Genomic DNA, 14,771 nt, shown 5'->3' with positions numbered 1-14,771 from the left:
ACACACTGCAGTACATAAGGAGTAAAGCAGAGGGACACAGGATGGCTCTTATCTTCCCTGTGCATCCCTGTGCCCCCCTCCTGCACGGGCCCCATAGCACCTGCCTACCCTGCCTCTATGCTAGCTACGCCACTGCCCGGAAGGTAGGTGCATAGTGTTATGTTCAGCCACTAACTCCCTGTCTCTTTTTAAAAAAATGTCTCCCGACTTCCCCTTTAAGTTTTATTTAACTTCTCTAAAAGGTTTGGTGACTACAGTGAGGAGGCAGCAGGGTCGAGTATATGACTGTGTCTCCACTGCAGATTTCATATGACATCAATCAGATTGACAGCTGGTGCATTTATAGTAAAATCATTCCTCGTAGCTGACAGAAATCTGTTTTGTCCATCAGACTTTCCTTCATTTACCCGACTATAAAATACCATATGGCGTTTATTAGGCTGCAAAGGGGTGTTTTTCAATTAAAAAATCCCTAAAACCTATATGAAGTAATAAATCTTGCAGTAGCTATTCTAGGCAACATATGAATTTATTGTATATAATATATGGACTGAAGGTAATAATATGACTGGCCCAGAGTTATCAATGTCGCCTTATAATAAAACAGCATAAACTTAAAGGGAATGTGTCATCAGAGCATTACCTATTGTTAAAATCTAGTTTTTAGGTAAAAAAAAAATGTCTTTAAATCAACTGGTGTCAGAAAGTTATATAGATTTGTAAATTACTTCTATAAAAAAAAAAATATAAGTTGCTTATCAGCTGCTGTATGTCCTGCAGGAAGTGGTGTGTTCTTTCCAGTCTGACACACTGCTTTCTGCTGCCACCTCTGCCCATGAACTGTGCAAAGCAGGAAAGGTTTTCTATAGGGATTTGCTCCTGCTCTGGACAGTTCCTGACATGGACAGAGGTGGCAGCAGAGAGCACTGTGTCAGACTGGAAAGAATACACCAATTCCTACAGGACATACAGCAGCTGATAAGTACTAGAAGACATTTTTTTGAGTGATTTACAGATATGTATAACTTTTTGACTCCAGTTGATCTGTACCCTGAACCCCCCCGTCACACACACACACACACACACACACACACACCTTTTTCACTTCACTGTCTACATTATAAAACAATCCTAAAATATTGCTTTTTTATGACTGGCCTAACATTAGGTCTCTGTAGAGAAACCTTTCCAGCTGTCTCCTTCGTATCATGGGCAGAACTACAGAAACAAGTGGCACCAGTAAGTAGATAATTTAGGATCAAGACTAGAGATGAGCAAATTTAGAAAAACAAAGCAAATTGCTTCCTTATCTCTAAAACCCGCTCAACAGCCGGTTACCTTATAACTCACTGCCGCTCCATGCTGCTCCTCCCTGGGTGCTGGGAAAAGCTGGATCCAGTCCTGGGAAACTTCTCCCAGTGAATCCAGCACCCAGGGAGGAGCAGCATGGAGCGGCAGTGAGTTATAAGGCAGCTGGCTGATGAGCGGATTTCAGAGATAAGGAAGCAATTTGCTTCGTTATGCTGCGTTGACACGAAATGATTATCGTGCGAATTTGCACGATAAAGATCGAATTCGAACGATAATCGTACGTGTAAACGCAGCGAACGATCGAATGAATGACGAGCGCGAAATCGTTCATTTTGATCTTTTAACTTGTTCTTAAATCCTCGGTCGTAAAAAAAAATCACAGATCGTTCCGTGTAAACAGTCGTCGCGCGAAAGTCCGGCCGCCCGCCGCCCAGCCCCCAGTTCATCCGCAGCCCGGCCCCCCCGCTCATCCGCAGCCCCCTGCGCCGGCTCGATCGCCACCCCCGCCGCCGCTCCGATCGCCACCCCCGCCACCGCTCTGATCACCCCCCCGCCGCCGCCGCTGCTCCCATCGCCCCCACCGCACTGGCCACGAGCATACGTTACCTGCTCCGCGTAGCAGGTCTTCGAAATCCCCGGCTCCCCTCTTCAGTGCATTGATTGGCTGAAGAGGTGAGCCGGGAATTTCAAACGGGTGGCGATCTGAGCAGCGGCGGGGGTGGCAATTGAAGCGGTGGCGGGGGTGGGGGATCGGGGCGGCACAGGGGGCTGCGGTTGATCGTGGGGCCGGGCTGCGGATGAGCGGGGTCCGGGCTGCGGGCGGGCCGGGCTGCGGGCGCGTGATCGCAATACTATCGCAAAACGATTTTTACGTACGATATATCGTACTGTCTAAACGCTGATCGTTATGAAAAAAATATCGTTACTCCAATATCGTTAATCGTACGATCGGGCCAATTATCGTTTCGTGTAAACGTAACATTATTATAGCAAATTTGCTCATCTGTAATCAAGTCATTCACAACAGGCGATGGTCACAGCTCCCCTTTTCTTTTCCCTGCACAGATCACAGGGCATGCCTAGAAAACTCTCACAAAAGATAATCACAGTGATCAAGTTTCAATATTTGGCTGTGCGCACACAATATTATCTGTTAAGAAAAGAACAGACGTTAACTGCAATGAAATCAGCGTCTGTTCTTTTCTGCAGCTGCGGCATTGCATTGAATTCAATGCAATGACGCCCGTTGTGTTCCGACATCTTTATTTTAATGTCCATTCTGTAGCATGCCTATTATTTCCGGACACTGTTCACCAAAGCTGTCCAAACAATGGCGGCCGTACTTTACATTATAGTCAATGGTTAATTGAATTCAATTGTAAAAAGGTAATATATCAGCGGCCGATACAGCAGTACCATGTGCCGACACCTTTGGCTCTATTAAGTAAAAAAAATGAAAAAAGTCAGTGACACAATTCCTTTCAGAAATGAACCAGAACATGGGGAAAAGGACTTCTCTAATTTCATAGGTAAAGACAAATAATTTATTATACTTTAAAGAGTCAATGTCGTATATATATATATACTGTATATATATATATATATATATATTTTTTTTTTTTTTTTTTTTTGCAGAAATCAAGTACAGGCGCTTTTTAAGAAACTTTGTCATTGGGTTTATTAGGCAAATATGCCATTATCTGCATTCAAAAAGACTTTCCCCAGCTCCCCCCCCCCCCACCCTCTCATTCACTGCTCATTATCAGGAAATCTCGACTCTTTTACATCAGTCGAGCCCTGTCTGTTCTATGGAGAGGGGAGGAGGGAGGAAGGAGATTAGTCACCGACAGAGAGCAGAGAACAAAGGATTACACAGTGGGAGCTGTGTGAGAGCTGCTATTCAGAGGTCAGAGAGGTCAGTGCTGACTTCAGAGGAGATAGCCTGGTGATGTAACTGTAGATTAACTCTTTGTTGTCCTGTTTTGGTGCCTCATCTCCCTCCACCCCTCCCCTCTCTATAAGAGAACTATGAAGACAGGGGGAGAGCTTCAAACTGCTTTTTCATGATAAAAATGCATTTTTGGGCTAATAAACCCAATTACAAAGTTTCCTAAAATTGCCTGTACTATTGATTTCTGCAAGAAAAATTTAACCGACAGTGACACTTTTAAATTGATGCTATAAGCTTTTGTGTACCTGCTGCTGCTGCACCAATAGTAGGTGCTTAGTTTGGGGCTGGATTCACACATGCACTTTTGTTAGCAAAAGTTGTTATACTTGTTTATGCAGTTTTTGAAACCAAATCCATTGGATTTAGCAATAAAATAGAAGCCTAGGCCCCTTTTTTGTATTAGCCACTCCTTTTCAGGTTAGGTTGACACTTCTGAGAGTGGTTGTATCTCTAGTCTCCTAGAGATATATTGTCATGTAAATGCACATAATATATTCCGATGTCGGAGAGGGTTCTACCACATACCCGAGGATACAAGCGTGTCACATAGAGCAATAGATCACAGGCGCTGATCAAATCTTCTGTTATTCTTCAATCATAGGCACTTGGCAGGCAAAATGAGATCAGCGGCGGCTTTCATTCTGTTTTCTATGTCACTAACTCTAAAGATCTGTTTCCATGGGACATCTTTAGTCTTCTTAAATGCTATCTAAAATGCCATAAGGAGAAAGTGGACGACCTTACATTAAGGTCAGCTTTAATCTGTAAAACCATGACAACAAAGACGAGAGGGATACAAGGGAAGACGTGAACTTACAGTCTTGTGCTATGGGATCGTGCGTCTGCTTTTGGTTTTTCTCTATGGCTATTATATTGTAGTGCTGTAGATATCACAGAGAGTTACATTCTTCATTCATTCTGATACCTGTCGTGGATTTATTTTCTTTTTTCTTAAGAAATCAATAGGGCTTGTGGTCGTAAGCAGTTTTACAATATACAGTACTTGCTTTGTTTTTTTTATTTTTTATTTTTAAGTTTTCTATGTTTAAATCAGTGCTATACATGACTAAACTATGGCCTATGCTCCCTCAATGACAATATTTGGTCTTTCCTCACCAAACACAGGAAGTGCACTAACGCAAGGAAAACACCTGTTCTTTATTAAATTAAGTTATAACAACTGAGGTCAATTAACCTATATTATCATCCCTGCATACTTACCAGGAGACAGTGCTCTTTTTTATGCAACAATTTAGTCAGTATAATGTCACAGAGGTGGTTACAGAGGTTTTGGTGCTGTGTGAGAGGAGAGCTGACCATGCAATGCAAGGACCCTCAGGATTCTCTGCTATTAAATGTGGAGGTGTAGTAGCTAGACACATGTACAGTGAAGGAAGACACACAGTGGCCATAAGAATAACGTTGATTTAAACATAGAAAACATAAAAAATTAAAGAGATAGTTCACAAAAAAAAAATTCTTTTAAATCAACTGATACTAGAGATGTGTTATTTACTTCCATTAAAAAAATCTCTAGTCTTTCAGGACTGCTGCCGTATCACCTGCAGGAAGGGAAAGTAACAGCAATTGTGTGCATACGAACCCGCTATTATGGTGCTACAGGGCTATTTATGCAGTTTCTATATTACTTGTGTTATCAGGATCCCTTAAGCTGGTTTTGTTATACAGTATATCACATAGCATTGATCAGTTAGATCCGTGCTCTCCTGGTAAGGTCTGTCGGAGGCGGGCTCTCTTGGCAAATTTACTATGACTTGCAAAGGCCTCCGGTTGCCATAGAAACTGGTTGTCATCCTGCAGTTGCATTGCGGAGCTGCCAATTGGACGTCAGACACCAGAATGACAGGTCAGTGAGGCATTTAAATGCTGTAATTACTATAGATCACAGTATTTAGGGGTTAAATGACTGACATAAGCATGATCACTAATGTCAATCATTTAGCAATAAGTTCTGGCTACTGATAGGTATAAGGTAAGCTCAGCTCCTAAATTTACTTCATATCACCCCATGGCTTGAGGCACAGAGCCTTAAGGGGTTATAGTAAAGCTGTCTTCCAGACAAGCTGTCATATGTGTACATGGGGAGTAGCACTATTGGTGGTCACAATTTGTATATAGCATTTTTACTTTCTGTTCTGCAGGTTTCATTTATAATTTTTTAGTTGTTTAGTTAGTGGGTGGAGACTTGCCTCTATGCCGCACATGCAAAAATACACACACAGCACACACATAGAGGAGGAGATCCAGTTCTATGTCTTCAAAGTTTGCCATAAGAAAAGGCAGTAGCATGGGGGACATTATAGAGCAGTACTGAGCAGCATAAGGTGAAAATCAAGCACTTAGTGAGGATAAATAACCAATGTAAACGCCTGTTTTTTTCTGCAGTCAGTTTCTGTCTCTCTCCAGCTATTAACCACTCCTCCCCTTTGTTCTTCATAGACTTTTATGGGCATGTAACTTGATCCTTCAGTAAGGGTCCTTTTACATAGGTCAATTATCAGTAAAAAATGTTGCAAGGAAAGTTTATTGAATCTTTTGCACAGCCATATAAATTATCATTATCGGCCACCCATGTCCCTGTCTTAAGAATTAAAGTGCTCATAACGTCAGCCAAACCCACCTTCACCGGCAGGCTTGGCCAACAGTAAGGGCCCTATTCCACAGGAGCAATAATCGGCCGAATCGGGAATAGAGAGAACGATCAGCCGATGATCGTTTCATCGGCTGATCGTTCATTTAGGTTCAGACCTAAAATCGTTGTTCGCCACCAGCGGTGCACGCCGGCGACCGTCGATTTCAGCAGAACCATACATTACATGTTCAGGCTGCAGGTCTTCTTCTCCCGATCCCGCGCCGTAGCATCGACTTCGGAGCGGAGCTGTCTGAACTTACAGACCGCTCAGCCAATCACTGGCTGGAAACGCCGCGGCCAGTGATTGCCGGTCAGTTCAGACAGCTCCCCTCTGAAGCCGATGCTGCGGCGCGGGACCGGGAGAAGAAACTTGCGCCCGGACAGGTAATGTATGAAACAAGGGCTGCAAGGACATTTGTAACGATGTTCCTGCAGCCCTTGTTTCACGATTATCGAGGCCCTGGAATAGGCCTAGTAAACGAGCGCTGATCTAGCAGATTGGCGCTCGTTTACATCGTTGCTCGGCCCGTGGAATAGGGCCCTATGACTCATGAAGACAATGAAGAGAAAGGTTTGGGTGTGATGGACTTTTAAGCCCGACCCTATCATTCTAGGAGTAATAAGCCAAGGCCAAAGCGGTCTGGCAGTGGCTTATCGCTCCCCATAGTGAACACATGAACAATGATAAATGTCGGCTGTCGTTTTGCAGCTTGGTTACATTAAAGTGAATAGAGCTGAATTTTAATAACACACACAACCTGAGGACAGGGGTGGCGCTGTTTTTGCAAGAAAGTAGCTGTGCTTTTTCTAATCCTGGATCACCTCTTCAAGTGAAGACGTATGGGTGCAAATGAGGACTGCAAATAATTAACATGTTCACTATCAATGTCATTATCAATAGACAGACACCTACTCCCGATATAATCCCGTAGTAGGAACATAGCCTACCACTTACTGGTATATGCACAGGTTGCAGATAGCTGTCTATGCCATGTTGCTGACCTGCTGACCTTTCCACCAATGTTTTGCAGCATCACAGTAATCTGTACATGTATTATTGAATGGCTATTGACAAATGACATAGCAACATTACTTTTTGCACTATTTATGTCACATACACTAATGTAACCATACAGAAATGAGTCTGCTGGGAATCTAGATGAATCCTATAGGAAAAGTGGATGATGATCAGTGGCGACTGATGGATGTAGGGGCTATTCTTTTTACTACGGTATCTAAAGACAATAAAGACATCAGGTATGTGACCAGCAGCCGACCTACCTCTGCGTCATACTCCCACAGCTGGTTACCCCTCATGTGATGACACTTGAGCATAATGACCGGACCATTCAACCGAGATACGTCCAGGCATAAATCATCGGTTCGGATTTCTTTATCAGCCGTGTAAGAAAAGACCTGAAAAATAAACATAAAACATAAATAAGATATAAAATGAACATAAAGAAAACATGAATATTTTTTAACATCTGAAGGCATTTTCATTAGAAAACAACAAATATAAATTATTTACTAAGCATAAATGGGTTACCCAAGTATAACAACCTATCACCTATCTATTGGCTAGTTGATCAGTATTTGATCAGTAGGGGGGGGGGGGGGGACACTAGGGCCATCACTGGTCAAAAAAATGGGGTCTCTTGTCCCCCTCGGAATACACAGGTGGTCGAGTGTCCCTATGGGAGTGCCGAAGAATGCCAAGTCCCATTGTGAGGGAAGAGTAGCAACAAACATACTCATCCTCCTCTCCGATCCCACTAGGACAAGTGACCCTGTTCTTGTGATTAGTGGAGTCTCAGGGATCACACTTCCACTGATCAAATACCTGTGAATAGGTAGTAAGTAGAGTTGAGCGGTACTCAAGCATGCTCAAGATTGATTGTTCTGCATTTGAAAACTGGTGCATCCAACTTCGTCAGCCACCGGTATTCAATTATTGAGTGGACTTATCAAATTGGTCGGGTTAAACACCGTTTTTTGAACCCGAATGCTTGGCAGTTCACTTCCAGCGGCTGGAGAAGCTGAATACCACCCTAGGGCAGCCTGGAAAACATGGATACTGGCTATGGTCTATGGCTGTATCCATATTTTCCAGGACTCTCTAGGACAGCATCCAACTTCTGCAGATGCCGGAAGTCAACTGCCAAGTGCTTGAGTTCGAAGAACGGCACTGGACCCAAATAGTTTGGCAAGTCCGCTCAACACTAGTAAGAATTAGAGATGAGTGCATCTCGAACATGCTAGGGTCTGATCAAACCCGTGTGCGCTGCATTTGATTTTTAGTGGCTAAAGAAGTTGGATGCAGCCCTAGGGAGCCCAATAAAACATGGATACAGCCTATGGTGGTATCTGTGTTTTCCAGGCAGCTTTAGTGCTGCATCTGCAGTAACTAGGGGTTGCCAGTTGTCACTTAGCTAGGCGAAATGGTGGTGTACCAGCAAAGCACTTCTCACGTTGACCAGGAGTGGTATGCGCCCACCCCGGGATGTACTAACAAACAGCTTTTTGTGTTTAGAACAGGTGCAGGTCTGGTGGATATTTATACAGGTGTGTATTAGGAGACAGTGACACCAAGTGGTGGGAGGGCAAAATACCTCCTGCTATCCCAAAGCATAGAAACACACAGGACCGACCTACGTATGTTGCAGTAAGCAATAGACATCCACTTTGGGACACTGCGCATCTAACATCTAACAGACACCTCTAATCAAATGCAGCACCCTGGAACATGGACTACATGTTTCAAGTAGAACTAATTAATATATTATTATTATTATTATTATTACACCATACTTCTACAAAACAAGACCTATAACTCTTCATGTAAGTGGTTAACCACACTTAACTTTTAAGGACTTCTCGGGTTTGTATCAAGGTTTATGTATTTTTGACAAGCAAAGACCGTGCCATTCCTGATCCAAGGCATCCAAATTGAGGAGAGATAAAGACGGGTCATAGAGTTGCAATCGAATTTACAGCTTGTTTATACTTCTCCTAAATACAGATGAAAGAGACCCCAGAGGATTAGGTTTCTGAAAATCTCTGCAGTCCAAAAAAAAAAGGGTTTGGTGCTTTGATCTTTTCCAAAATGTCTCTGACATGTCTCCCTTGTGTGTTTCACAGCCTTATCGGCATTGTGGGTTCCTTTTTGCATTGAAAGCCACAATGTTCTGCTGGACCTGTCACCCGATGTTACCAACAGCACCCAAAGCTTATTAACCTACAGTGTATTGCTTACTCTGAACTCATGTCTAATCGCAACTGGATGGACCATCGGGACTCCCTAATGATCTCTTAAATAGGAAACCAACTTTTTCAGCTAAAAGAAGTGTCAAGATGAGCAAGTACAACAACGGTATATTCATTCTCTATGCCACAAACTTGGAAACACCTTTAGTAGAAGCTAGGAGCGTTTGCTAAGACAGTAGTTCTGGTAGTACAGTAAAGCTGTCTGCAGGCCCGCTTCTGCCATGAGGCAGAGTGAGCCTTCCGCCTCAGGCGGCATCTCCTGTGATCCTCCAGGGGACGGCACAATCTTCTCTGCCACTGTCATTTTAGTGAAGTTTAACTTCACTAAAATGACAGCAGTCCCGGCCCCCTAACAGTGCTGAGTACCTGGCCGGCCCCCTACCGCCCTCCCCAGGAACTGCCGGGCTTCGTCTCTGTGATGTGTGACGTCACCCGGCAGTCTTCCTGAGGATTGGGTAGGAGCATGAACGGACGGCCACAGCGGCTCCACATGCTGATCCCTCCTCTTCCTGCTGCCTGATTTGCAGTCCAGGGGGCCGCCCGGTCTGCATACTTCAATTACTGTTTTAATATAAACTAATAGTGCAGAGGCTGCCTGCTGCCACGCTGCTGAGGAGGGCCGCTGAGACACTGAGGGCAGCAGCCGCTCACAGTGTCAGAGCAGTGACTGCACACATGGCTGGACGCTGTCGGCCCAGAGGAGGAGGAGATCATCTTTTGTACAGTTCTGGTGTGTGTCTAGTGTGGTGTGTGTGCTGTTGTGTGTGTCCTGTCTAGGGCTGGACAGCTGCCCTCCTGATGTGGTGCTGTCTCTGCTGCGTACCTGTGTGTGGTGCTGGGTCTGCCTGTACTTTCTGTCCCTGTGTATGTACTGCTCTGTGTGTCTGTCACTGTATGTGTGTGGCTGTCTGTGTGTCTGTCACTGTGTCTATGTGTGCTGCTCTGTCTGTGTGTGGTGGGCAGCCGATTACCTGAGAAATAATCCCTCCCAATCATCTTCCTCCTCCTGGACCTCCTCCACTGGGCCTGCTGCTGGTGAGTTAACCCCTGCAGCCCCTTATGTTATGTGTTTAGTAACTTTATTAACCCATGCAGCACCTTATGTTATGTGTTTAGTAACTTTATTAACCCATGCAGCACCTTATGTTATGTGTTTAGTAACTTTATTAACCCCTGCATTTTAATAAAGTCACTGTGCCATGTGCACCCCCTACCCCACTTGAATACATTTGGGAGGGTGCTGCAGTGCAGGGGTCACTGTATTGGGGGTGGGGGGGTCACATGGCACAGTTAGTTTCTTATACTTTGCACTGCAGCACCCTTATGTATTCCAGGGGGGTCACATGGCACAGTTGCTTTATTAACCACTGCTATATCATATATGTACTGTATACTGTATATATAACAGTCCTCCCCTATATAGTGTATACATTGTCTCTTCTGTTTCATATGTGTGCTTTATATAGAACAACCTTCCTCTATATAGTGTATACATTAACTGCTATATCATATATTTACTGTATATGTAATACTCCTCCCCTATACAGTGTATATATAGTCTGCTGTATCATATATGTGCTGTACACTGTATATATAACAGTCCTCCTCTCCTCGTTAACCCCTCCAGCACCCTTATGTTATGTATTCTGTGGGGTGGGGAGTTTTAGGGATGCACATGGCACAGGGACTTTATTAACCCCTGCAGTTTAATAAAGTCACTGTGCCATGTGCACCCCCCTCCCCCACTTGAATACATTAGGGTGCTGCAGTGCATGCATGTATGCATGTATGTTATGATGTTCTGCAGCAGCTGAGGTGTATGATGATGTTCTTCAGCAGCTGAGGTGTAGTGTGATGTTCTGCAGCAGCTGAGGTGTATAATGAGGTTCTGCAGCAGCTAAGGTGTATAATGAGGTTCTGCAGCAGCTGAGGTGTATAATGAGGTTCTGCAGCAGCTGAGGTGTATGATGAGATTCTGCAGAACATCATAATACATAATGAGAAAATAATAAGTTTATTAATAGCTGAGGTATCGACGTGAGAATACGTGAGAATAGTTCCTACACAATTGATTCTCAGGCAGCAGAGAAGCTAGAATCGGCCCTGGCTGTCTGATATGATTGTTTTTGGTAGGGAAAGGTTTTAGTTGCATAAGCCGACACTTTAAGAGGCAGGAAGGAAGCGCAAATTCTTCCTATAAACAAGGGGTACAGCAGTTGGCTCGACAGAAATAGTGTGACACATGTGCATATGATCATCATGATGCTCCTGTGTATAGGAGATAAGTTATTGGGTGTTGGAATCCTTTAAGGCCTGGAGACCCCCTTAGACCAGGGATGGAAGGCACCTGACTGGATATGGAGGGTGCACACTGACTGCACATGCACTCTCCTCTATTTCCTCCTAAAACCTGATTGTTAGCAGCTGCCAGGAAAGGGTTAACAGTTACTGTGAGTCTGGAACTTCTCCCCACACCCCTCTCCCCTTGCAGACACAGCTCCTGGGTGTTTCCTATGAGCTCTGTGGCCAATAGGCTGGATTCCCTCCTACATCTAACCCCTCCCTCTGCCTTTAGGAACCTCAACTTCCTCTTCCTGCTCTCAGTCACCACAGGACTGACCTGCAGCCGGTTTGCCCACCCGCCCTCCCTTTTGGTCTTGGTTTGTCATGGTGTTTGTTTCTTTTTGTGCTTTCTTTTTGTTATTATACTTAAGTCACAGCTGGCGGAAATTACCTGCTAAGCAGGCGTGTTGGGTTAGTGAGGCGGACTTGCACGGCAGGAGTCTGTCATCCGGCATATCGCTTACACCCCTCGGTCTAAGAGTTCGGCACTACGCGCCCGGTTATTGGTTTGGTTAGAGAAATAATTAAAAGCTGTGGCCAATCACCACCCAGCAAAAGTTACATTGGTGTCTGTCTCTTTATTCCTGGCAGCTATGCTTATTAATTATGGTTGCCCTTTGCTTTGGGTCTCTGTGCAGTCTGGGAAACCTTCAGCCCTCCAGCTGTAGCAAAACTACAAATCCCATCATGCCTGGCCAGCCAAGGCTAAAGCTTTGGCTGTCCAGGCATGTTGGGAACTTTAAGAGCCTAAGTTTTCCCATCCCTGCCTTAGGGCCAGATCACACTGAGCAAAATCAGCCTCCGCTCTCCGTTCTCTGTCTCCGCTCTCTGCTCAAAGAATTGACATGTCGGAGGTGGAGGCATGTAAGCCCTCCCACTATTTGACACTGAGGTAGGTGGGATTCCAGGGTGGAGAGCTCTGCTGCGGACTTCCCTCGATTTTGCTCAGTGTAAACTGGCCCTTAGACAGTATCTTCAGGAGAAGCTGAAATCTAAACCAGTTAGGTGGCACAGGGACTTTACCCCACCTCGAGTTTCCACCCCTGCTGGTTCTTGAGTGGGAAGATGCTTAAACAAGTGTATATAACCTGGTGCAGTGAAATATATAGCAAGTAGAACTTCCTCAGGATGATGCTGGTGGTCACCAAGATTGAGCATTGAGGAAAAAACGAATAATAATTAATTCTACAACATTACACGCATTCTATCTACATGCAGATCAGGTATTATTGACTTATTTAACTGATGACAAAAATTAAAAAATTCAGCCTGGGCAGGTCAACGCACTGGCAATCTGGGCGGCCCACCAGGTTTTGCCCGGTGGGCCATATTGTTCGTTCGGGACTGACAATATATATAAACTTCCCATATAATCTAGGTATGAGAAGGTACTATAGCGTATTCAAGGAATTCTTTAATAATGTAGCTTTTCATATATGGCCCTAGAGGAAAAAAATATCAAGTCTCCCTGGGATACAAACAACAAAGGCACCAACACAGGGAATCTAGTGGCACTTCAGCATTACCCCTCTATTTCTCACACTGACAAAGATGTACCTGCCTAGGTCTAATCCCACCAGGACTAAACAGCTTACTGTGTGGGTGCAGGGCCGGCAGCCGCATTACTGAAGAGTCCCTTTAATTGCTGTGTGAAAGTGAAAACAATCAATGCAATTTGTGGTTGTCATGGAAACACCATACACTTTAATAGTAATAGTATAGAGATTTATTTTTAAAGTGCTAAACGCAGAAATGTGTTAAAAATAACAGAGCGCGCCTCACAATGCCTCACATTCATTACAGATATCTTTTTTTTTTTGCTAAAAATACAAGACGTCAATTATAAAAATTCCTCGAGTGTTCGCATACGTGACAGCTAATAGCAAGGTGTAAGAAAAGCTGGGGATATTAACAGCGTATAGAGAAATAATCATTCTGTGAATATAAAAGAAGTACAGCGAATACAAATACATCTGTACTGCACAGAGCAAAATGGCAGAGGAATGGGCCGCAAGACAGTGTTGTTATACCGGGGCGCAACATGATAAATATGTGTGAGAAACACGGAGAATTGTTTTTACTAAACGTGTTGTGTGGTGTCTGGTCTAATATGGTCTTCTGCATAACAGGACTGGATTCTGTGTTCTCATGTATTATTAGTCACAAGACAATTAAAAAAAAGTTACAAAATAAAATAAAAAAATCTACTAAATACGGTAGTTTATATCATAGTCTGCATTAAAGGGGTTATCTAACAAAAATCTTTTTCTTTCAAATCAACTGGTGTCAGAAAGTTATATAGATTTATAATTTACTTCTATTTAAAATTCTAAAGTCTTCCCATACGTATCAGCTGCAGGAAGTTGTGTATTCTTTCCATTCTGACACAGTGCTCTCTGCTGCCATCTCTGTCCGACACAGGAACTGTGCAGAGCAGGAGAGGTTTTCTATGGGGATTTGCTGCTGCTCTGGACAGTTCCTGTCATGGACAGAGGTGGCAGCAGAGAGCATTGTGTCAGAACGGAAAGAATACACCACTTCCTGCAGGACATACAGCAGTTGATAAGTATGAAAATAGAAGTAGAAATAGAAGTAAATTACAAATCTATATAACTTTCTGAAACAAGTTGATTTGAAAGAAAAAGATTTTCGTTGGATAACCCCTTTAGGAATGGTGTTTTGGTCTCTTATATCAGGGAGGGAAATGGTAGTGTTGCAAGAGCTGGAGGGCCAAAGGTTCCCAATCCTGGTCCTATATGGTCGTCTGTATCACAGAATCATATTGATATAATATAGTATTTTGTACCTTTTAAGGCCATGTTCACACAACATCAAATATATTAGAATCACATAATTGTGTTTTTGTTATTTTTTTTAAAACTAAAATAGCATTTGTTAACATCAGTGTCCATGTCACTTTGCTTAGAGGCCATATTTCCACAGTCATACACCTTATTGCTATGTTTACACAACATTTTTTCTTCTGTTTTTGAAGAAAAAAATCCCTTTAATCGAAAAGTCCATTGAATTTAATAGTAAAAACGGTGTGTGAACAATTACAAAAAGGATAGTGCGATGTTTGAAAAAGACGTCCAAAGTAATTGTCATGATCATTATTTTAATGTTTGCGCAGGCAACGTCTGTCATTTAATACACTGCGTGCATTGGACGTCCGTCATTCCATTGACTCTTAAATCGAAGCAGACACCTTTTCTGTTTTTGAAGCATAGTGTGAACATAATGGGG

The 14,771-nt window shown here is 43.5% G+C and overlaps 1 protein-coding gene across 2 annotated transcripts in view; it reads right to left on the bottom strand.

The window, feature by feature from the left end:
• GALNT13 (polypeptide N-acetylgalactosaminyltransferase 13) overlaps positions 1-14,771 on the bottom strand; it is a 233,881-nt gene that overhangs the window by 30,739 nt on the left and 188,371 nt on the right. For both annotated transcript variants that reach the window (XM_069985091.1, XM_069985092.1), the window contains exon 10: positions 7,197-7,331. In XM_069985091.1, coding sequence (XP_069841192.1) covers positions 7,197-7,331 — 135 coding nt within the window. The remainder of the gene's footprint in view (positions 1-7,196; positions 7,332-14,771) is intronic.

This window comes from Dendropsophus ebraccatus, chromosome 9, assembly GCF_027789765.1.
Source record: "Dendropsophus ebraccatus isolate aDenEbr1 chromosome 9, aDenEbr1.pat, whole genome shotgun sequence".
In the NCBI taxonomy this organism is placed as follows: Eukaryota; Metazoa; Chordata; class Amphibia; order Anura; family Hylidae; genus Dendropsophus; species Dendropsophus ebraccatus.
Note: the sequence above shows the minus strand (reverse complement) of the source record. Positions and strands in the feature narration are given on the sequence as shown.